This window comes from Mandrillus leucophaeus, unplaced genomic scaffold (assembly GCF_000951045.1).
Source record: "Mandrillus leucophaeus isolate KB7577 unplaced genomic scaffold, Mleu.le_1.0 Scaffold598, whole genome shotgun sequence".
Lineage (NCBI taxonomy): Eukaryota > Metazoa > Chordata > Mammalia > Primates > Cercopithecidae > Mandrillus > Mandrillus leucophaeus.
The window spans coordinates 319,925-342,036 of record NW_012106452.1 but is presented as its reverse complement, the minus strand read 5'-3'; the positions used below and the strand labels follow the sequence as shown (position 1 = coordinate 342,036).

General features: G+C 37.0%; 1 protein-coding gene across 3 annotated transcripts in view; it reads left to right on the top strand.

Annotated features, from left to right (window-relative positions):
- The window catches only part of SNTG1 (syntrophin, gamma 1), an 804,940-nt gene that overhangs the window by 491,383 nt on the left and 291,445 nt on the right, over positions 1–22,112 (top strand). For all 3 annotated transcript variants that reach the window (XM_011999541.1, XM_011999542.1, XM_011999540.1), the window contains 2 exons: positions 10,285–10,338; positions 18,318–18,452. In XM_011999541.1, the coding sequence (XP_011854931.1) occupies positions 10,312–10,338; positions 18,318–18,452 (162 nt within the window). In that variant the 5' untranslated portion in view covers positions 10,285–10,311. The remainder of the gene's footprint in view (positions 1–10,284; positions 10,339–18,317; positions 18,453–22,112) is intronic.

Genomic DNA, 22,112 nt, shown 5'->3' with positions numbered 1-22,112 from the left:
GCCCAGCCAGATTAAGGGTGGATCTGCCTTTCCCAGCCCACTGATTCAAATGTTAACCTTGGCAAAATCCTCACAGATGCACCCAGGATCAATACTTTGTATCCCTCAATCCAATACAGTTGACACTGAGTATTAACCATCATACCTATGTTACTAATAAACCAGCTACAAATGAAGTGTTTTCCTTATAGTTTTTTATAGTATAACATAGAAATATCTAGTATATTTTATATTCTGGAACTTTTGTTATTAAATTGCTGGTACTTGATAGTTGTGTTTAAAGAAATTCCAGAAATGTCTAGAAATATGCTCTCCTAGAGTTCTTTGGATACAAGAGACCAAATCCAAACCTGACTAGTTCAAACTATAAAAGGATGTTTTGGAAAGATATGGACTGTTTCACCAAAGTGAAGACACAACTGACCAACCAGGCTTTGGAAACAGCAGGAAGCAGGGTAGCTCACAGAATCCAGATAATGGGACTGATTGACAGTATTTTTTTCTAGATATCATCATCAAAATAAATTACTTTCAGTCTTTCATTTTTTTTAAAAGAAATATGCTTTTAGTCAGTTATTGTCACATAATGTTACATAGTAAAACAATAAAATCTCAGTGGCATACACAACTGTATCAGTCAAGATTCTCCAGATCAGCAGAACCGGTAGAATGTCTATATATGTTTATACATATTTTAAGAGACTCAGTTAAAGAAATTGGCTCATGCAATTGTGTGGGCTGGCAAGTCCAAATTCTGTAGAGTAGGCTGGCAGGATGGAAACTCTTGGGCAGGAATTGGTGCTGCTGACTTGAAACAGAATTTCTTTATCAGAGAAACCTCAGTGTTTGCTTTTAGGGCCTTTCAGTGATTGCATGAGAACCACCTACATTATTAGGAATAATCTCCTATACTTAAAGCCAACTGATTTCAGATGTTAACCACATCAAAATCCCTCCACGGCAACACTTAGATTAATGCGTAATGAAATAACTGGGCACTATAACCTATTCAAGTTGACACATAAAAGTAACCATCACAGCTCATCCTTTGTCAACGTAACACTCATATATATCCCCTTAAACCTACTTTACCTCCAAATAAAAGCCATTGCAAAGTCATCCTTCTAACAAATATGATACAAAAATCCTTTATATAATCAAAAACACACTAATTATTTCCCTAGAAGGGGATGCAAAGGCCTTGGCTAATGTTCATTCTTCTCCTTGATATGCTATAATTTAAATGCTATGATGTAAAATTAATCATTATTAATAAATCTTGTGTTAGATGATAAGGGAATAAAGAAGGGAAGAAAACAAAGATGGTTGACATATACATATGTATATAGACACATATAAATATGTTTGTAAGTGTACATGCACATACAGTCAAGTTCATAACAAAATGAGAAATACATAACAATCACAGTCCTCATTTTTGCAGCTGACCGTGTGGTGGTAGCCGGTAGTGATAATTGCCTTTTTCCACTACCCATTCCTTATTCCCTGTATCCTCAGCAAATATCTCAGCTTGTCATAGTTCTTTACCTGGTAAAGTAATCCAAACCTTCATTCCTGAAGGGTCTGGGCCATTAACAGTCCCTGCGTGAATGGGGCTATTGCAGTTTTCCATTGGCATGAATCACAAGCATGGTAAGACACACCTAAGGAATCTGTGCACACTCTTCCTGATCTCCATGCTGGAACAGCCCAATTTCCCTTTGGAAGTCAGTATCAATCACCCCAGTCAGTGGAGGAACTCATTTCTTTGCGTGTTGATTCAGAGGCAATGGAGTCCAAAGTGGCTGAGAGTATCTCAACTTCCAGTTCAATGAAATCCTTGTTGGATCTCCTAATAGAAACATTCTTCACTGTGGAATGAAGACCTCTAAACCAGAAGATAATAAGGTCGCAGGTACAGGAAACTAAAGTTTTGCTAGTAAGTAGCAAAACTCATGAATTCTGGTAATGGGAGAAACAGCACCATATATTGAGCATATACAGCTTCCTGGAGAACTTTGACTAAGTCCTGCAAGAAAATGCCACCTAGCTGATGCCATAACTGAGTTTTCAAAAGGCCATTGCACTGTTCTATCAAGCCAACTTCTTCAAGGTGGTGGGAAAATGGTAAGAGCAGTCCAGTGAATTTTATGAGCATGGATTCACGGCTTCACTTCATTTGCTGTGAAGTGAGTGCCTTGATCAGAAGAAATGATGTATGGAATATGATGACAGTGACTAAGGCATTCTGTAAATCCACCGATGGCTGTTTTAGCAAAAACGTTGTGTATAGGGAAGGCAAATCCATATCCAAAATAAATGTCTATTTTAGTAAGCACAACAAGCTGACCTTTCCATTACGTAAGTGTGGCCCAATACAATAAACCTGCCATCAGGTATCTGGCTTATCACTCTGGGGAATTATGCCATGCTGGGCTCAGTGTTGGTCTATACTGCTAACAAAGTGGGCACTCAGCAGTGGCTGTAACCGTGTTGGCCTTGGTTAATGGAAGTCCATGTTGCACCTACATATTGTGCAGAACCATCTCTAACCCCAGCCAACTTTTCTCTTCCTCCAGTGAATTGTGGTTGGGAAACCCCCCAAGAGATCATAGGTGTGGGCTAAGAGGGAGAAGGTAATGGAGCAAGAGTGGAATCCATAGGTATTTAAAATTCTTTCTCATGTAAACTGTTTGTGCCTTAGTCACTTGAGCCCAATCACTTCCATTTGATGATGTGTACCCCTAATTTTATGACTTGGTCTATTGTATGATACCCAGTTCATGATGAACATCTCAGGTGACTTGGTGTCCCATGGTTAAACATTCTGTATCTACTAATGGCCAATAACAGAACAAGAGCTCTCTCTTAAAAGGGGAGTTACTATCCAGAGAAGAGAGCAGGGATTAGCTCCCAAATTCTGAGGACTTGTCCTGTGATTCACCTACAGGGACATGCCAAAGCATGTCTAAACAGCATCCCTATCTGCCACTGCCACTTCATATAACAGATGTTCTGCATCATATGTTCCAAGTGGTAGAGCAGCTTGCACAGCAGCCTGGATCTGACGCAGAATCTTCTCCTGTTCTGGACTGCACTTGAAATCAGCAGCTTTTCGAGTCACTTAACTAAAGAGGCCATAGTAGCCCACCCAAATGAGGAATATGTTGCTTCCAAATCTCAAATAGGCCCCCTAGGCATTGTCCCTCTTTTCTGGTCGTAGGAGAGGACAACTGCAACAACCTATTCTTTACCTTGGAAGGGTATCTCAACTGACATCACACCACTGGACCCCGAGAGACTTTGCTGAGGTCCTTGAATTTTTGTAAGATTTATTTCTCACTTTCTGACACACAAATACCTTGTTAATAAGCCTAGAATAGTTGCTAATTGTCACTTACTAGGTCCAATTAACTTAATGCCATCACTGTAATGAGCCAGTGTGGAATCTTGTGGAAAGGGGGAGTGATTCAAAATCTTTGTGAGCTATTGACATAGGGCTGAAGATTGATACATCCCTGAGGTAGGACAGTGAGGGTGTATTGCTGTCCTGGCCAGTTGAAAGCAAACTGCTTCTGATGGACCTTATGGACAGGAATGGAGAAAAAGGGATTTGGCAGGTCAATAGCTGCATTACCAGGTACCAGGGGATATGTTCATTTGCTCAAGCAATAAAACCACATCTGCTAAAGAGTTTCAATTAGAGTGACCACCTGGCTAAGCTTGCAGTAATCCATTGTCAGTCTCCAAAATCCATCTGTCTTCTGCACAGGCCAAATAGGTCAGTTGAATTGGGATATAGTGGGAATCACTTCTCCTGCACCTTTAGAGTCCTTGATGATAGTAATAAATTCTACAATCATTCTAGGAAAGTGGTATTGCTTTTGGTTTGCTATTTTACTTGGTAAAGGTAGTTCTAGTGGCAACCACTTGGCCTTTCCCATAGCAACAGCTCTCACTCCACATGTCAGAAAACCAATGCCGGGATTCTATTAGTTACTGAGCATGTCTATTCTAATTACACATTCAGAACCAGGGAAAAAACACAGGATGTGTTCACAGACTACCCTGGCCTTATCCTGACATGGACTTGAGCTAAAACTCCACTGGTTACTTCCACAGCCTCTCTTCTGATTGGTGGACCACAGTGGTGTTTTGCGTCTTCAGGAGTCAGTGTCATTTCAGAACCAGTGTCAGGTAGTTGCTGAAAGGTATGGTTATTTCCCTTCTTTAATTCATATTTAATTCACATTTATTTACCCTGGGAAAAGATCATGCAGTTCTTTGGGGGAGGCTGGAAGCAAGATTAACAATATAAACCTGTGATAGGGTATCAGGGTCCTTCTTTACATGACCCGACTTCCCTTCTGTATTAGTTCATTTGTGTTGCTATAAACAAATACCTTAAGCAGGCTAATTTATAAAGAAAAGGGGCTTATTTTGACTCATGGTTCTGCAGGCTGTGCAAGAAGCATGACACCAGAGTCTACATCTGCTGAGGTCCCAGGAAGCTTTTAGTCATAGCAGATGGAAGGGGAGCCAGCATGTCATGTGGTGAGAGAGGAAGTGAAAGGGAAAGAAGGGAGGTTCCAGACTATTTTTAAACTGCCAGGTCTGGCATTGACTTATTACTACAGGGAGGACACCAAGGTAGTCATGAGTGATCTGCCTCCATGACACAAACACTCTCCACCAGGCCCACCTACCATACCGGAAATTCCATTTTGACATGAGATTTGGAGTGAACATTCAAACCACATCACCTTCATGCAAGGAGGCTCTGGTTCTACAAACCATTTCAATTCTGGGAACTGAATGAGAGTCTATGACTCTATTCTGGTGATTCATACTAGACTTTTCACTCAACCTAGAACTCATTTGCTTGTACTGATCAAGTAAAAATTTAGTAGGCTTCCTGTCTGTTTTGCTTCTAGGGACACATGATCAACCTGACAACACTATAAGCCTCTCTGAGTTAAGCTACTCTGATTACTGCCTTGGTCCTGATTTCCATTCTCATAACCATGGCTTCTTTGTCTTTGCCACTTGGCCCCTGCCATCCCAGGATCCAATTACTGCTATTGCCTGTGAGGATCCCAGTTCAGTGGCAATAGTTCCCATGGTAATTTCTACCCTACACAGAAGAGTGACCGAAGAGCTCTTTAACAGAGCCACCCCACAAATTTATTCCTCAGAGTCAAGTCGAAAGGTGTATTTTCTGGGCTTCCAGGGCGAGTGAGCAGTTCTTGTATGATAAATCCACTCTAACACTCCAATACTCCTAAGTCATCTGTTACCTTCCTCTGCAGTATACCAAGGTGATCCTGGCATTTTAATGTAATTTATTATAAGCCATTTTTTTTTGGTCCATGTTTAAACCCAGTCAGCTAAACAAACTGTCAGAACCCTTTCCAACACCCCAAATTTACATCCAGAATTTATTCTTAGTGGGGCAATATCAATCAATTTGACCTAGTCCAAATTTTTGTGCCTTCCAACATTATCTAACATCATGAATATCCATTCCACACATAGTCCCCAGAATTTTGTCTGTATAAATTGAAAAAATATACAATGATTTTGGAGTGGAACACACCTTTAATGGGTTAAACTTTGTATCTCACCTTTTTTCACCTGTTGCCACTTGAGTCTACTTATACCTATAAAAGGAAAGAGGATTGGTGGGGTTGGATCCTCAGGAGAATCAACATTGTCTTTAGGACAACCACCTCAGCAAAGGCCATCACTCTACTACCAAAGAAGACTCAGCAGAACTTAGGGGTTCACTGAGCCCAGCTTCATCACAGACTTCATATATGTCTTCATTCCAATATTCAGGGTCCCGTTTTTCCCAATGTCTGTGTTTAACAGAAGAAACTTTGCTAGGCTGGGGGTTTAATTTGTGATGTAATTCAGTGACTAGCAGGATGAGACTCTGGGCTTACTGTTCAGAAATCTCAGGCTTGTGACTATAGGAGATAAAGGTATAATCTAAGACAGGCATAGGCATTTTGGGGTCATATATGAAGGTCGTAGGCTAGAAATTTGAAATCCTAGGCTCACCCTTTTTCTCTCTACTTTCTATAGCATGGTTAAGAGCAAAGAGCCAATCTTATTGCACTCATTATTTGACAGAACTGTTCTAAGTTATCAAATACTTGGTCACTGAGAACCTTGCCTTATCAGTACTTGAGTAGTAGTGTTCAGTGGTGATATTGTGTGTATCCGTATTGCCTTTTTGTGCCATGGTCTACCAGTGTTCTTGTTAATACTGGAAATAGAGTCTTCACTGCCTTTACATTTAACTAGATTACAGAATCAATTCCTGAAACCTCAAAACTAATTCAAAAAACTCATTCTTAGAATTCAGTTCCTTCAAAACCACTGTTGGTAACCAAATCTATATCAGTCATGGTTCTACAGAAAAATGGAAGCACTATGTATGTGGCTAATGTGACTGGGGGTCAGCAAGTCTGAAATCTACATCAGCCCAGCAGACTGGAAACTCTCATGCAGAAGCTGCTGATGCAGTCTGGATGCAGAATTTCTTCTTCAGAGCAAACTCAAGCTTGCTTCTGAGGCCTTTCAACTTATTAGATGAGATCCACCCACATTATTGAGAATAGTCTCCATTATTTAAAGTGAGTTGATTATATATATAATCTGCAAAGAAACTTCACAGCACCACCTAGATTAGTGTTTGATTAAATGACCTGACTCTGTAGCACCTAAAGCTCGCCACCACAAATATCAATCACTTATTTGACTCACAGGTCTACAATGTGGCTGTGGCAGCTCTGTCCTGGGCAAGGATGTAAGGGTAGTTGGGCTGCACCTTGCATTCTGTGGGTCATATAAGATGTTTGGCTCTGTGTGTGTCATTTTAAGGCCAGACCAACAGGGCAGCAGCTTCTTGAGGAAACTGTTCTCATGCAATTGCAGAAATGCTAAAGGGCACGGGAAACATGTGAGGTCTGCAGAGAAACTAGCATATGGTCATTTCTCTCCACCCATCACTGGGGTAGACATAAGTACTTTTGATAATAAGTGCAGTCTATATGATGAAAGGCAAAATAAACTATGCTCTAATGGATAAAGTTGTTTCCCACAGGCCTGTGGGTTAGCATTTCTTATGACTATACATGTATACTGGGATTGCACAGCTGAGCACATGAATGGTTGGTTATTGGAAACTAGGTTTCTCACTGTCAGAGACTTAAGAAATATTTAATTGATTGTATGACACGTTCAGTTTCTACTGAAAATGACCAATCTATTTCCTTTCACAGCCAATAGTAATAATTTATCAGTGACAACATGGTGACACCTCTTAGCCTATTCTACCATTTACCTAAACAAGCATTCATCAATCTTGTACAGTAAAAGTTTACAGATAAGTGAAGAAAGAAGACTAGAATAGCACATGTGGTTGCTATTAGAGGTGGAGCATCACTAATAACTGTTGTCCAGCTTGATATAGATGCAGGTGGTTATATAGGGACATGTCTATCGATATGTGCATGCTAACGTGGGTTAGTATACACACAGATATTTCTTTGCTCTGTCAGAAGAGAGGTCCTAATAGAAATGATTGGCTCAATCAATAAAGGGTGGAAAACAACTCTGTCTCCTGTGCAGAGTAATCTCAAATAATTTATGTAGATAGGTCAGCCTCAGGAATGGGAAGCATAACCTCCAATTTCTTAGGTGTGAGGTACTCATAGTAACCTCTCCAACCGGTATTGTGTGGAGAGAAGAGGAAAAAAGAACTTTACAATGGAAAAAGCTGACAAACACTATGTCAGCGGGATGATAAGGTTAGCAAGCACTCGAGTGTTAAGTCGTATTGCTCACACGTATCCTTGATTGAATGGGATGAAAATGGCACTTTACTTCTGAGATCTTCCCCCTCCAAAACCACATTACCACACCATAATAACTACAAAGAACATCAGAATAATCCCAATGGAAGAATATCTTACAAATTCCTGACCAACATGCCTCAACACTGCCAACGTCTTTAAAAATAAGCAAAGTCTAAGAAACAGTCACAACCAAGAGGAGCCTAAGGAGAAAAGAGGACTAAATGTAATGAGGTGCCTTGGAAGCGATCCTAGAACTGAAAACAGACAATAGGAAAAACAAGGAAAAAACAGATGAAGTTTAGACTTTAGACAGTAATAATGTATCAATAACAGTTCATTAATTGTAATCAATGTGACAAACTAATATAAGAATCTAACAGTAGAGAAAAATGGAAGTGGAGGACTGTCAGAAGAAAAAATACAACAATTGCAGTGAAATGATTGGATTGGCTTTTATTGTGATTCATGAATCAGGGCAGTATCTCCTTTAAACCTTCAGACAAGATGTTCTGATGAGCTGAGCCCTGGAGGTGGGATTTATATGCAGAAAAGGGCTGAAGAAAGCAGAATAAAAGCCAAAACATAGATTATTCATTACAAAGTTGCTTTCCTTTTAGGGTTAAAGCAGAGGGGACTTCTTTTAATGCCAGCTAAAATTGGCCTGTTTGGCTATTTGGCTATTATTCCCTCTTCCAATGTTTTAGAAAAGTCGAACATCTTGCTTTCAGTTTGGTGATGTGAAGCTTAGGATGAGTAGCTTCATTTTTGATTTAGTCTAGTAGAACCTAAGGTAGGGACTCAATCCAAATCGGTTATCTCCTACACATTTTATCTAACAGTATGTATATATATACTTATATAACTGTGCTTATGTATTAATTATTTTTCTGAACAAACAACTGATATTATTACCTACTGTTTTGATGAAAAAGAATAGAAGATTAGAATTAAAAAAAAAAGGAAGATTTGCTAAATTGGTAGAAGGTACAGATACAGCACCTGCTCAAATGTGTCATATTATGAAATAATTAAAATTTTAAAATTTATGCATTAAAATTAAATTCAGCATATAAAACAAACATGAGGTTATATTTAGATGGTTGAGTATCCTCATGTCTATTTCTCCAGTTGGTTTTTAGTAGCAAGAAGTTGATTCCAGATGTCTCCTGTTTTTATATAATCAATACATATCAAAATTTTCCTTCTTTTGTAGTAAAAGAATAACTTTACATCAGAGTTAGAGACAAGAAAATATTTACAGGTTCTTCAAATAAAATGTTTAAGAGCAATTTTAAAAAATAATTGTTAGTAATAAAAATTTCATTAATACTAATGAGGCTCACAATCCACAAGATTTATCTAGGGGAAATATTTAATAGATTATATGATGTGTTTGGTTAATACTGATGATGGCTAATCTCTTTCTTTCAAAGTCAATAGTAGTAATCCATCAGTTCAGTGACAGCATGGTGATACCTCCTACTCTGTTTTACCACACTTACCTGATAAAGCATTAATCAATCTTGTATAATTAAAAAGAAATGCCAAAGAAGGATATAATAGTTTACTCTTCCAAAGGCTTAGAGGCGGAGTAATTTTGAGGAGTATAGAGTCTTCTATTTTGGAATTAACCATTCACCTTACTTTGATGTCTCATTTACTTATCCATTATATTTCGGCTCTGCATTGCTTTGTTTTATAGTGTCTGGGTGTCAACTTTCCGTGACAAATCTTAGTTTTGTTAGGGGTATCAAGTAATGAAAACAAAACACTCCAGAATAATTTTACAAAAACATTTATATGTATTTCAACCTACATTCATCATTTAGATATTATAATGACCATAGATGAATCTATTTTAGATATTTTATACATTGATTTTTCTTATTATTCACTCTGACAAATAGCTTGCTTCCTTACATCGTAGTGTGAATAAAATTTAAGTTCCAGAGAGAATTATTCATGCATGTAGCTTTTTAATTAAAAAGAGAATGATTAGTCAACCTTTTTCATGAGATAACCATATGAAGGCAATCTTTAATTGCTCTTTTTGAAGTTTCTTTCTCAATTGCAAACTCAGGTTTCACAATGCATGTTGGGAATGAGCAAGAAGAGATTGATCTGCTGGTACATGGAGTCTGAACGCCTGCTGGCAGGATGGAGAGGTGCCTGGAAATGCACACTCTTCATCACACTGAATGATGGCAGGATATTTATACTTCCTAAAAGCTGGGGATTAAGACTTTTTTCATCTCTTCATTTTCCTCTCTTCAGTATACCCTGGAGCTCTTGTTTCTTACAGGTGGTTGTAAACACAGTTTTCCCACAAGTTCTGCTTCACGATTTCCTCCACTATGTTAGTGTTCTCTCTTACATGCCATGCTGTGCCTAATCGCTTACTATTTCTGTGTCTTTTCAGACGACATCCTTTGTGGTGCCATAGCACATGGATTTCAGAACCGCCTGTGAGGAGGTGAGTACAGAGCTTTCTGCTTTTCAAACAGGAAAAACAGAATATAAGCAGGAAACACTTGGCTCCAATTTATATAGGGGAAACTCTGCTTTTGGCAGAAGATGGAGAGAGGGGTATGCGCTCTTTTTCTTTCCAGATTATGTTCTCCTTCTGCAAAGATAGAAAACCTAACTGTGCATGGAAAGCCTCGGACTTTAACTCTTTCTTTAGGAAGACTGGAGCATATTAAATATAATTGAGTTGGTCCTCTCCACCAACTCTGCACTTTTCAGGTAGTGGAAGTGTTGGAAAGAATTCTTTTCACATAAATGGTAATAAATTAGAAGACATCTAAGGTTCCTTTCAGCCCTATAATTCTATTATTTTATGATTCTGATATTATTTAAGTAATTCGATATTATTTAAGTATTAATACACAGCAATTTAGATTCTCTGTAGAGCTGTCATCACATTTCAGCATGAGTTAAAGTGGCACATTAGTCTTTCAAGGATGTGAAAAAGCGTTCAAGTGTACGGTTCAATAGTGCATGGACATGGGCCCCCAGGGAATATAACCATTCCGTCTTAGGAAGAAAGACTATCTTTTTTTTTTTTTTTTTTTTTTTTTGCTAAATATGTAACGTTCAAAACATTGTGTTTTCATTCTTCAGGCAAAATAAAAATACATGCAGCTTAAAAATATTTTATATTTGTTTAAAAGATTTAAGGAATTTTTTATTGTATATAAACGACCCAACAAAAACCAACCATAACTGGATTACCTCTGGTAGTGTTAAAATCAAACCGGGGAAAGACTTCAGTTCTTAACCTTATGAAGACTGTTATTTTAGTGAAAATGTCATGTGTTTACAGTTCTTGCTTGAATTTGTGGAACATAACTCCTTATTTTCTTCTAAAGCAATTGAAAAATATATATTTAAAAATATTTGTCACAGTTGGTACAAAGTTCAGACTGTAAATATAAGGGTTTTTCAGAAAACTAATAAATTGCTTTTATATTTCTATTCTTATGCTTCTACTTTTAATGCTTTAAGCATAACGTTTTAAACATATCTCTATGCTAATACTCATCAATTATAATGCAGTTTACAAACTTTTCTCATGTGCTACACAGAATACTATAAGGTCAGAGTATGTAAATTATTCATCTTTTTAACTTAGCACTTATTGGTTCATATATTTTTAAAAATTGAATTAATGTTCTAGAAGCTTTGTATGTTATATTTTAATTGTATTGTTTCAGGTTTTTTTTTTTTTTTTTTTTTTTTTAGACGGAATCTCGCTCTGTCACCCAGGCTGGAGTGCAGTGGCATGATCTCGGCTTACTGCAAGCTCCGCCTCCTGGGTTCTTGCCATTCTCCTGCCTCAGTCTCCCGAGTAGCTGGGACTACAGGCACCCACCACCACGCCCGGCTAATATTTTGTATTCTTAGTAGAGACGGGGTTTCACTGTTAGCCAGGATGGTCTCGATCTCCTGACCTCGTGATCCACCTGCCTCGGCCTCCCAAAGTGTTGGGATTACAGGGGTGAGCCCTCGCACCCAGGCCATTTCTGGTTTTAATTGCATACTTATTTTTAAATGTAGCAAGTCTTCTATTTCCATTAATATGAAACCCTTATGTCTTGATTAGTAAGGCACTCATTGAAACCCAGTGGATATTTGTGTGAATGAGATACTTACGGGACACATGACATTCATATGATAGAGACTGGACAGTGGCCAAATACTATTTTAACAAATGGTTTATTTTGGATTTCAGAGGCTGGAAAGATTTACAAGACCTTTTTGTAAACAAAATTGTTTTGATGTACTGATTTGAGATATTTCTCGAATTCTGTTAAGATTCAGAAGATTTATTTAAAATGGTAATGCTGTGATCACTATGCTAGTTCTTGTAAATTAGTAATCCTTAGTACTGAAAAGAGTGACAATCTGTTACTGAGATAACAATATACAAAAGGAAATTAAATCACTTATATGAGATATAGCTAAATATTGCTGAAGTCACTATATGTGATGCCAAAAGACAATCATGATCAATTTTGGGGCAAATATTTACTTAACGGAATCCATGTGTTCAGGAAAGTGAGGAAAGAGGAAATTAAATCACTCATGATTCCTCATTTTTGAATAGAGTGATTTCAGAAGGCTTCAAAGAGAATTCAGTCTGGTGCTAGGACTTGAACAATGGCTACAATTTAGTTAAGGAAAAGGCCATGATTAAAAGTAATCCAGGAATGGCAATGTAAATGATGAGGCAGTTTGAAGCACTTCACCTAAAAGAACATTTAGTGCACTACTGCTACAATGCAGTACAGTGTAAGACAAAACGAATTAAGTAGTATTTGGCACTTGAAACATGGAAATACTGTGGATGCTTGCAAGAAAATTTGCAGTTCATATTACGGTCTTTGTCTACTTTTTGTAGTTTGTCATTTTTTACATCTGACATTGTGAATATATTTCAAAATTAAAAGACCTTAAATTTTAACATTTCATTAAAATACATGTTGTACTTTTTGAAAGACTAGAACATAAATTAAAAGGGTCTTAACTTTTAAGTAGAAAATGGATGACATTCTACTTTTATAAAGATCCAACGTAGGTCCTACATTTAAGAAAGTACAAATTCTTAATAAGTTTAAATGTGAGAGAAGTTAAATGTGAGATTTGTTTAAAGAGTAAACCCACGCAAATTCATAAACATTTTCTTGATTTGCAAAATTTTTCTCCCATTCTGTAGGTTGCCTGTTCGCTGTGATGGTAGTTTCTTTTGCTGTGCAGAAGCTCTTTAGTTTAATTAGATCCCATTTGTCAATTTTCGCTTTTGTTGCCATTGCTTTTCGTGTTTTAGACATGAAGTCATTGCCCACGCCTATGTCCTCAATGGTATCATTTTTAAATTAATCATCCCTTTAAAATTGTAAGTTTGGTGTATATTTTATAAAGTACAAAATACGTTCATACAGTATCTATATCACATACATTCCTTTATTTATGTGCAATGGTATGCAAAGTCAACAAAATTTGGAGACAAATGATGTCACATTAATAGAAAGAAAGAAGATAAGTGTGTGTCTTCAGTTTATATTAAAATTTGAGACCAATAATTATGTAGGTGATTTTCGATATCTAAATAATTTGAGTCCACAGATCTGTAAAGACTTTGCAGGTGGGGCTGTTTTAGGTTTGCAGCACCAACCAGCAACTGCTCCCATGATTCAGTCTCCCATTTTTAGCTCTTAAAACACTTCAGGAAGGAGTGGAGACCAAATTTCTTCCTCTATCAGACAGCCTCCTAGTAGTCTGACTTTGGGGAAGACCATATGTAAGTTCCAGAGTAGTCTCTTACTCATTTTCTCTCTCTAGTGGTCATTGCTTCCATATACGAAGAATAGCTGCTTCAAGTGTTCTTTTCAAAATTATCCACACCCCAATAGGAGATTATTGATAACCATAATTCTCTCCAGTGAAAGATGCCAGTAGCCATGTCACAGTGTACAGGACAACTGGGGATGGCATTCTTAAATAATCTGTGTATGAGGTAAAGCAGGCCGTGCGGTGAAGAGTCCAGCTGCCTGGGTTGAATTCTTCCTCTGGGTCCCTCTGCACTTGTCTAATCTGTAAAGGCAGATGGCTGCATTAATTTTTGTTAAGGGAGAAAAACAAATTAATACTTTTTGTCACACAGTGAGCACTATATGAATAATTATTATTAAACAACAAATAATGAAATATATGACCATATTTCATGAGTGAGGATCTTAGTCCAGCAACGCTGACTCTAATCAAGACAGTGCCCTGAAATGGAGTTTATCCATCTTCCTGCATCTCCCAGAGAAGCTCTGACTCTAATGCACCTGTTTATCAGTCCCCAACTTCCCTGCTCAGTGCCTGTTTCTGTCAACAGTGTGTTTTAACTTTCCCATTTCTTCTCCGTCTTCTACTCTGCTACAAGAAATACATTTAGAACACATAACAGTGAACGTATTATCTTCTTGCTCACATTTATATATGGCGTCTCCCTTACCGTCCACCATCCGCCCATCATACAGGGCGTTGGCCCGCCTGGTCCTCTCCAGACATCTCTCCCGCAGCGGCCCCTGCTGGACTACACAGGCTCAGCGGCAAGCGCACCCTCATTTTCCTGCATCATCACGTGGCGTGCATTTTCACGCTTCCATATCTTTACTCATGTGTTTCCTCTTGATTAAAATGACATTCGTTCTTTTAATTATGGTTTCCTCAGTTTATTTTTTTTCAAGACAAACCACACATATTTCCTATCCTCCATAAACCCCCATCCCTCAAGAATATTAAATTCCTGTCCCCATGTTGCTCCCTTATCAGATGTCATATTGTGGTTTTTTTATATATGTACTTTCAAAATAAGTACGAGATCGGGCGCGGTGGCTCACACCTGTCATCCCAGCACTTTGGGAGGCCGAGGCGGATCACCTTAGGTCAGGATTTTGAGACCAGCGTGGCCAAAAGGGTGGTGAAACCCCGTCTCTACTAAAAATACAAAAAACTTAGCTGGGTGTGATGACAGGCTCCTGTAATCCCCGCTCCTTAGGAGGTGAGGCAGGATAATCGCTTGAACCCAGGAGGCGGAGATGGTAGTGAGCCAAGATCGCTCCACTGCACTCCAGCCTGGGGCAACAAGAGCGAAACTCCGCCTCAAGAAAAAAGTAAAATAACATAAGGTAAAATAAGTACGAATACTATGAGGTCAGGGACTATTGTCTAATTCATGTCTGATTCTCTGTTAATGCTGCACAGTATTTGCAAAATTAATACATGTGTGGGATTTTAGATGTGTTTCCATGTGCACCAGCTGAATTTTCATGGTAACATGTGTAACATCTCTAACTTCTGGAAACGTATTTTAACCGATCTGTTTTAGCACTTTGTGTGCTGTTTTCTCCAGTAGCTATTTATTGGAATGTGTGTTTGTGAGTGTGTGTGTGTGTGTGTGTGCTTCTGTGATTTATTCTTAAAAAAAAAAAAAAATCCTCCTCATTCTTTATTTTCTGCAACTCTTGTCCTTTCAGAATCCAAAAGCGAGCTCAAAGACTGTATTCTGTTCTCCAGACAACTATCTAATAATTTGTGAACATTTTACATAGTATTTACGTGAATGATAGCTTTGGCCACATAAAAATTAAATGAGAGTATCCTCATAGTTTTGTTTTAGCTCCTCAAACTTTCCCTGGATGATCTTTGGCATCTCTTTGATGTGTACCAAAAGTATATTTCTGGGCTTTCAGGGAAAACCCTTTTCTCATCCTGAAGTTCAAACAGAGCATTATTTGTGATTACCAGCTATTCCATTACACTTCTGGGGGAGAAATGTCCTGGAATATACTGTACTAAAAAATCAGCAAATGTGTTCATTTATGATCACTTGGCTTTGATGTATTATTTCATATTGCCACTCCTCAGAGTGGCTTCGCCCCTCAGAAAGGCTCCATGTCGGCCCCTCTCCAATATCCCATTGTAAGCATGAGTGACTTTGTATAAAAACATAGGAAAATTATGTTCTATATTAGGGAAAGCACAATATGCTTGTGTTAAAAGATTTTTGTCCTCTAGATATATTCACTTAAAATTTTCTCTAGATTAGTCAGCCTGGTTTCATGAGCATGTGTGTGCTAGTGCCATGGATGAAGAAAAAATGCTTTCCTTGCTCATGAAAAAGCTTCTGTTTTTCCTAAAAAGACATCATAACTTTTACAAAATAATTCTAAACTAATATAAGAGTGTATATGATAGATGGCAAAAGAGTATGCATTAGCACACAAGAACAAAAGCAGTTTAGAGAAAGAGATATCTTTGGAGGCTGCAGTATATAAATATATTCCTATCAATATTACAGAGGATAAAGTAGCAGACTCCCAGCAATAGCCATGGAAATGTGTATTCCAAGAGAAAGTCTGGTATTATTTGCCTGGGATAGCGTGCTCCTTAAATTTAAAGATAGATTTCACATATAAGTGATGTAATATGATATTTGTCTTTCTGTGTCTGGCAGTTTTTACTTTGCAAAATGTCCTCCAGCCTTATCTATGTTGTTCCAAGTGACAGAATTTTATTCCTTTTTTATGGCTGAATAGTTCTCCACTGTGTATAAGTACCATATTTTCTTTATCCATTCATGTGTTGATGGGCATTTAAATTGATTTCATATCTTAGCTGTTGAGAATAGTGCTACAATAAACATGGGAGTGCAGATGTCCCTTTGACATACTCATTTCTTTTCCTTTGGATATATACCCAGTAATGGAATTGCTGGATCAGTTTTTAATTTTTAAAGGAATCTTCATACTGTTTTCTGTAAGGGCTATGCTAATTTACATTTCTACTAACAGTGTATAAGAGATTGCTTTTCTCCACATCTTCACCAGCATTTGCCAGTTTTTGTCTTTTTGTTAGTCATCATTCTAACTTGGGTGAGGTGGTGTTACATTGTGGTTTTGAATTGCATTTTCCTGATAGTAAGTGATGTTGGAGTTCAGAGTAGAAGAGTGGTTACCACACACTGGGGCTCATGGAAGGGTCAGAGGTGGGGAGATGTTAGCCTACAGGTACAATATTACAGTTAGATGGGAGGAATGAACTCTGTTACTCTATTGCCCAGTAGGATGATCACAGCTAACAATATTGTATATCACAAATAGCTGGAAGAGAGGGTTTTGAATGTTCTCACAACACATACATCATTAGTGTTTAAAGTGATTTATATGCTAATTATCATGATTTAATAATTACACAATATATACATGCATCAAAACCTCACATTGTTTGCCATTAATACATGCAATTACTATTTGCTAATTTTTTAAATTTGAAATTAATTAACCAATTAACTCTGAGGATAAATATATATCCCCATATATATATTCCACTATGTTAAGAATGACTCAATAACTACTAAAAGAAAATGTCATTTCCAAAGTGGTCATTATTCCTATGGACTTTTTGGTGCAGAGTAAGAGCTAAATATTATACTCTGTCTCAAAGGAATTACCTTTTGTGTCTTTGACAAATGGGAATGTTAAGTGCATTTGCTAGGGACAATATTTATATTAATCCAGATTAATCTATGTATTCTGGATAAGTGACAAGACTCATGGACTTATTTGGTGATTACTTAGGTAATAGCACAAGTTCAGAAATCTTTGCAGTCCGTTTTCACAATTCCCCAAAGTATATAAAGCCAACATATTGGATTAGGCATCAGAAATCTTGGGTCTTAAACTAGGCTCTGTTTTTAATTAACTATGTTAATTTGGGTAGTTTGCTTCACCTTGTTACCCTTATTTCCTTCTAGGTATAAACTGTGTGTGCGTGTGCGTGTGCGTGTCTGTGTGTGTCTTCATGCATGTCTGTGCATGTGTGTATGCATGCATGTCTTTTTTGGTGACTAGGAATGCTGAAATACTGGAGTTTACAGTAGGCTGGGGCAGTGGGAGAGGAAATGGAGAAATAGGAGTGTGATCCTTCTTTCTGAAGTGATGGAAATGTTCTAAAATTGATTACCGTGATGGTTGCACACCATTGATTATATTTAAAAAAATATGAATTGTACATTTTAAAGGGTTGAATTGTATGGAATTTGAATTATATCTCAATAAAGCTATTACCTTTATATTTTTAGATTATAAGTATTACAAAACCTCTCATTATTTTAAAAATATAGTACATGTACCATAATTCTTACTCCCCACTTCTTTGTGTGAATTTTGCGACATCGTTTTCCTTATCCGAGAGTTCGCTTTACTTGAAATCATTCTCCTTTTCCCTTGCACCCATGCTAAGTATTCAATTTCAGGCTCATCAGAGTGTGTTTTCGCCACCTCTTAAATGTTATTCACCATATTTTGCTGTAAATTGGCCACAAAATTACAACCTATAAACTAAGTATAATTTTTCCTCTTTTTTTTTTTTTTTTTTTTTTTTTTTTTTAATCTGAAGACAAAGACAGGAATTTGTTTGCTGCAGGATGGTAACCAGGAGCCTTTCAAAGTCCGGCTGCACCTAGCCAAAGATATTTTGATGATCCAGGAACAGGATGTGATATGTGTGTCTGGTGAGCCTTTCTATTCTGGTGTAAGTAACTTTTTCTTCTGTTGAATTTTTTTGTGTTTGTTTTTTGTTAATAAAAATGTTTATTCAAAGACCATTTTAAATATGTTTTTCTTTCAGTGTCTAGTCAATGGTTCTGCGTGTAATTTTTGCTTACATCATTAAGTAAGCAGTGGCCCTGTATGAGAACCTTGCCTAGGGTCCATGAACATGCCTTTTGGGCCCATCTCCAGCCTGTTGTCTATGACTCCTAGCTGTCATCATATGATGAGAGTGACACTGAATTTTCTGATCATTCTACCTTTTCACATAGAGAATTAATTGAGAACTGCACATGGTGGTGTCCTCTGCTCTGGTCTTACGTTTCTTGAACTTGGACTATTGAGAGTGGTGTCAGGGTGGGGCCCATCCTTCAGCATCACTGAAGCAGGAGACATTAGGCAGCGGTCACTGAACTCAGCGTGAGTGATATTCCCCTGGGATAGTGTCTGAACGATTCTGTGGACCTCCCTAATAGAATTATGCGGAAGTGCTGTAGCAAATTCTGTTCTTCAATGCTCCAACCCATTGACACATTACACTGCTCCTAATCTAGCTTCAGAAAGAGCCATAAATTACAGTGCAAAACTGATTGCTGTACTTACTCATGTCGAGGCAGCATAGCTGTGGAAGACATCCTTAGATGAGATTAGATTTTATTCCACTAAAAGACATTGTCATAAAACAAGTTATGGAGTTCATCATTCATTGTATAATAATACCATTAAAGACATCTTTTTTAACAATGTTGCCATATGTGATCTCAGAAGAAAATTATAGACAGTAGCATGTAGTCTGCTCCCTGCTTTTCCCAAACATCTGCAGCTATTTAGCATGAAGATTTAATTTGTACCTTATTAATAGACTTACCTTGGAGTGTTTAGTAGGTGGCAAATAATGCTGAACTTGAGTTCTCACATCACTTCTTACTAATACCCTATGGGAGTAACTCAAGGCCCTAAATCAATAGGCCTTTGCCAACTAAAGATAATAGACATTTTACAGACTGTTAACTATTCTTTTGTCACAGACCATTTAAATCATTCTGAATCATGGGCCTGGATGTCAAGGCTGATTAAACTGTTCCTATGAGGTTGTCCTTTCTTCCCTTTGGTTAATAACAGAGAAGTGGCATGAGTCATACAACTCTCTAGAATAAATATATCACACTGGTCCCCAGATCAAAAAATAAAATCAGTAAAATTTACTACTTCAATACTGAAATAATATTACTGATTTTAAGTTTCACAGTCAATAATAACTGATACACATAGACCTACTTTCTCCTTAAAAGATAATTGTACATATAAATAAAGCTCAGAGTGCTAGGAAGAATGAAGGCAGAATTAAGGAGAAACATCTTATGACGTTGTCAACAAATTCAAAAAAGCATTTGAAAATTCAACACCCATTTTTACAAAACACTTTAAGCAAGATATGAGTAGACAAGATTTTTCTTAATCTGACAACTGTCATCTAATTAAAGCCTCTTTCTAATATGTTGGTTAACATTGAACATTCTCTCTGAGATTGAAAGCAAGTCAAGGATAATACCTTGCTCACTAATCAATGTTGTTCACCATGCTCCTACAGCAAGTCACAAATTATATATAAAGAACAAAAATTATAGAGGAAGAGGCAAAATGGCTTTTCTTGTAGATTTCATGATGGTATGCATAGAAAACCTTAAGAATTCTACAAAAGATAGAATAACACAAGAATTTAGCAAGGATGCTGGGAATAAGGACAATAGCCCAAGTTAATTGTGTTTCTAAAACTACCTACAAGCAACTAGAAATGAAATAAAAATGCAATCCACAATACGTCAGAAAGACAATACACTTAGGAACAAATTTAACAAAAGATGTATATGATCTCTGTCCTGAAAACTATAAAAACTATGTTGAAGGAAATTTTAAAAAATAAACAAATAATGGAGAAATATGACATGATCGTAACTAGAAAGCTAAGTGTTGATAAGCTGTCACATCTTTCCAGATACCCTAAACCAGTCAAAACCCCAAAATATTTTTGCAGATATGTACAAGTTGATTCTAAAATTCACATGGAAATATAAAGGACTTACAATAACCAGAACAATCTTGAATAAAAAGAGCAAAGTTGGAGGGTTTATTCTAACTGATTTCAGAGCTTGCTATAAGATTCTAATAATAAATACAATGTAATGTTGTAATAAATTCAAGTATATCAGTCAATGGAACATAATAAAGAGCCCAAAATAGACCCACTCTTATATGGTCTGTTAAGTTTTCTGTTTCTTTTTTTTTTAACTGTGATAAAATATACATAATATAAAATGCACCATCTTAACTATTTTTAAGTATAAAGTTCAGTAGCATTTCGTGCATTCACTTTGTTGTGTAACTACCACCACTATTCATTGCCGGAATTTTCATCATGCTATACTGAAACTCTGTATGCACTGAACCGTACTCCTCCTCTTAACCCCTTGTTAACCACTGTCCTACTTTCTGCCTCTACATTTGACTATTCTGGGTAAATCTTGTAAGTGGAATCATACAATATCTGACCCTTTGTGGATGGCTTATTTCAATTATCATAATGTCTTCAAGGTTCATCCATGTTGAAGGATATATCAGAATTTCATTCCTTTCAAAGGCTGAATAACATTCCATTGTGTATTTATACCACCTTTTGTTTATCAATGTTCACTCGGCAGTGAACATTGAGTTTGTTTCCACCTTGGCTTTTTGGAAAAATGCCTCTAAGAACATGGGTGTACAAATATGCTTGAATCACCACTTTCAATTATTTGGTGTATATATCCAGAAGCGAAATGGCTGGATAAATAGTAATTCTTTGTTCAACTTCTTAAGAAACTGTCATACTCTTCTCCACAGTAGTTGTACCATTTTCCATTTCAACAAGCAAAATACAAGAGTTCCGATTTCTCCACATCCATGTCAACCCTGTTGTTTTCAGTGTTTTTGATAATAGCTATCCAAATAAGTGTGAGGCTGAATCTCACTGTGGTTTCCATTTGCATTCTCCTATCAATTAATAATGTAGAACATTATTTTATGTGCTTATTGTCTACTTGTGCGTCTTCTTTGGATAAATGTCTATTCATATCCTTTGTCTGTTTTGGAATTGGATTGTTTGGTTTTTGGAGCTGAGTTGCAGGAGTTCTTAATGTATTTTAGATACTAGTCCTTTATCAGGTATGTGATTAGCAATATTTTCTCCCAAATTGTAGGTTGCCCTTTTACTCTATTAATAGTATTTTGATGCACAAAAGTTTTTAATTTTAATAAAGTGTGTGTCAATTTTTTCTTCTATTGGTTGTACCTTTTGTACCATCTCCAGGAAATAATTGCCTAATTCAGTGTCATGAATCTTTTCCCCCTATATTTTCTTCTAAGAGTTTACAATTTTTGCTCTTACTTGTAGGTTTGGTTATATTTTAAGTTAATTTCTGTTCTGTACATGGCATTAGTTAAAGTTCGAACTTCATTCTTTAGCGTTTGGATATCCAGTCCAAAATAAATTGCCATATACACAAGGGGGTTTTTATGGCCTCTCTATTCTAGTTTATTAATCTATATATTTGTCTTTACGCCCATAACACACAGTTGTGCCTTTTGTTTATTTGTTCGTTTTTAC